The sequence below is a fragment of the Engraulis encrasicolus genome, chromosome 20, assembly GCF_034702125.1.
Source record: "Engraulis encrasicolus isolate BLACKSEA-1 chromosome 20, IST_EnEncr_1.0, whole genome shotgun sequence".
NCBI lineage: Eukaryota > Metazoa > Chordata > Actinopteri > Clupeiformes > Engraulidae > Engraulis > Engraulis encrasicolus.
The window spans coordinates 18776514-18779013 of NC_085876.1; the positions used below are offsets into that span (position 1 = coordinate 18776514).

General features: G+C 44.7%; 1 protein-coding gene across 1 annotated transcript in view; it reads left to right on the forward strand.

The window, feature by feature from the left end:
- Window positions 1-2500, forward strand: part of LOC134436382 (collagen alpha-1(XI) chain-like) — an 85886-nt gene that overhangs the window by 15524 nt on the left and 67862 nt on the right. The window contains exon 3 of the mRNA XM_063185568.1: window positions 97-258. Coding sequence (XP_063041638.1) covers window positions 97-258 — 162 coding nt within the window. The remainder of the gene's footprint in view (window positions 1-96; window positions 259-2500) is intronic.

Below are 2500 nucleotides of genomic sequence, written 5' to 3' on the forward strand. Positions count from 1 at the left end.
TCTCTGTCTCTCCCTCTTCTTTCTCTCCCTCTGCTTGCCTTACCTCCCTCCCTGCTCCCCCCTTCCCCACCTCCTCATCTCTCTTCCCTTCTCAAGACCCTGTGGATGTCTTGCGGGCGCTGCAGTTGCCCTCCCTGCCTGAGGGGGTGACCAAGGTTCCCGGCTTCTGCACGTCCCGCCGCGCTGGCACCCCCGACCATGCCTACCGCATCACCAAGAAGGCCCAGATCTCCGTGCCCACCAGCCAGCTCTTCTCAGGTACAGGCTGGCCCTCAGACACTCAGACACATAAGTAGCTCTCCCTTTAGCCCTTTGCTGCTAATCAGCTAATCATGAAAGTGGTCGTTTCAATTAGTTTCATTCACCCAAAATGCACAAAAATAAAGAAGAAAAAAATGATGCTAGGTGCGCCCCCCTTTTCTTTGATTCTTTCATTCACCCAAGACATGGGTGGGGAACTTTTTTAATTCGAGGGGCCACTTGAGATTTTATTAAGTTCTCCAAGGGCCGTAGGCAACTATGAACACACACCAGGATTTCCCCCTGCACTTAAGGCCTATATTGAAGGCGGACACCTTTACAACAGACCCCAACTTCACTAGGTCTGGGCTCCCCTACCCTGGTGTACAGGTTGGACTACTCTGGGATTGCGTTCCTGATCAGGCTTGCAGATGAAGATATATAGAGATGCTGTGTAGAATACAATTATTGGAAATACAGAAATGTTTTATCTTGATGATCACAATCTTGATAAAGAAAATATAGAGAGATGATTAAGACGTTTTTGACTTGAGACTTGTCTTGAATGACAGTCCAGTCCAGTTCACAACCAACAGTCTCCAGACCACCCTCTGAAGTTTGTAGGCCTTGTTTAGGAAATATACAGTGTGTGCGTGAGCTCATTCTACTTTTTGAAGCACTAGTGTGAAAGAATAGAGTTGTTTGTATATGTGTTGTGGTGCTTTAGCGTGAGACAACGTTGCTATGCTATTCTTAACACCATTTCCTCAAAAACCCACGAAAGGCTTTTCCCTCCTGCAGATTCCGCCAAAGACCGTTTTTTCTCTCTCTTCTGTTGTATATGGTTTGCTTTCGTAGAGGTTTTTTTTAAGTCTTGGTGGTTATACGCTGGCTTGATGTTTCTTTTCTTTGTTTTCGTTGTTCTGCAATTATCCTCTGTGAGCTTCTGGCCAGACTGTGATTCTGCTGAAAATGCTTTGAATTTCTAGTGTATAATTAAGCAGAAAAGAACTCTAGTGGCTATGTTTGAGCATACCTCAAACAGACATGTCTTCATAGACAGGGTATAACTATACCATACAGGGTATAACTATACCATACAGGGTATAACTATACCATACATGGTAACGTAAAGGGGCCTTGTAGAAACAGATATCATTTCAAATGATTTTTTAAATTGCCTGCCTGGCCTGCCTTTTTTTTCACACCCAAGATGAAGTAGCCTATCGGGTTTGGTGTGCTTGTGCTGTTTGACGACAGTGGAAGTACAAACTCTAACTTTCTAGCAGACTTTGAATATGTCTATCCAATAGATGATCCATACTGTGACTTTGGTTGGTGTTTTTATTCCACTTAAACCGATTTTAGCCTGATGACTTGTACTGTATATGTTGTTTAACCTTTGGTGCCTGGAGACACATATTCGCTGCAATCAGGATTGGGTATGTTACAGCTGACGGAACACATTCTAATGCAAGATCAGGGTTATTTACATTTTTATAGGCTGTGAGCAACTTTCCCAACAAGGGCTTAAGCATTCAGCAGGCATTTTTGCAGGTGCTTTAGGCATCAATGGGTTAATTTAAAATGTTTTTTTTTTCCACTGTAGTAGTCTGTTTTCCTGTCTTGTTTGTCCTGTTTTATACTATTTTACTAATATCACTGATTCTGTGTGCTCTCCTGCTAATGTCTTCTTTTCTGTTCTCTGACTCATTCCTCATTTTCCCGTTTGTCCTGTTTCTCTTGTCCTCTCCCTGCTTTTCAAATATCTCCTTTTTCCTTCATTCTCTTCTTTCTTATCATTTCCAATCCACACTCCTCATCTGACCCCGCTTCTTGCTTTCTTTATTTGTCCCTCTCTTTCTCTCTCTCTCTCTCTCTCTCTCTCTCTCTCTCTCTCTCTCTCTCTCTCTCTCTCTCTCTGTCTCTCTCTCTATCCCTTGCTCCCCCCACCCTCTCTCTGGCTATTCCTATCCTCCGTCACTTCCAATTTCTCTCCCCCCTTCCATCATTCTTCCCTCCATCCCCTTATCCCTCCATCATACCCTGTTTCCTGCTCCCTTCATCTTTCATCTGTCCTTTTGCTGTCTCTCCGCCTCCTCTTTCTTCCACCTTCCACCCCCCTCACCTCTCTCTCTCTCACCATCTCCTCTCAATCCCCTCCTTCTCTTCTCCCTATCCCTCCCCCTATCTCTCCATCTCCCTCCTCTATCCTTCCCCTATCCCTTCCTCTGCCCCTTCTCTCTCACTCCCCCCATCT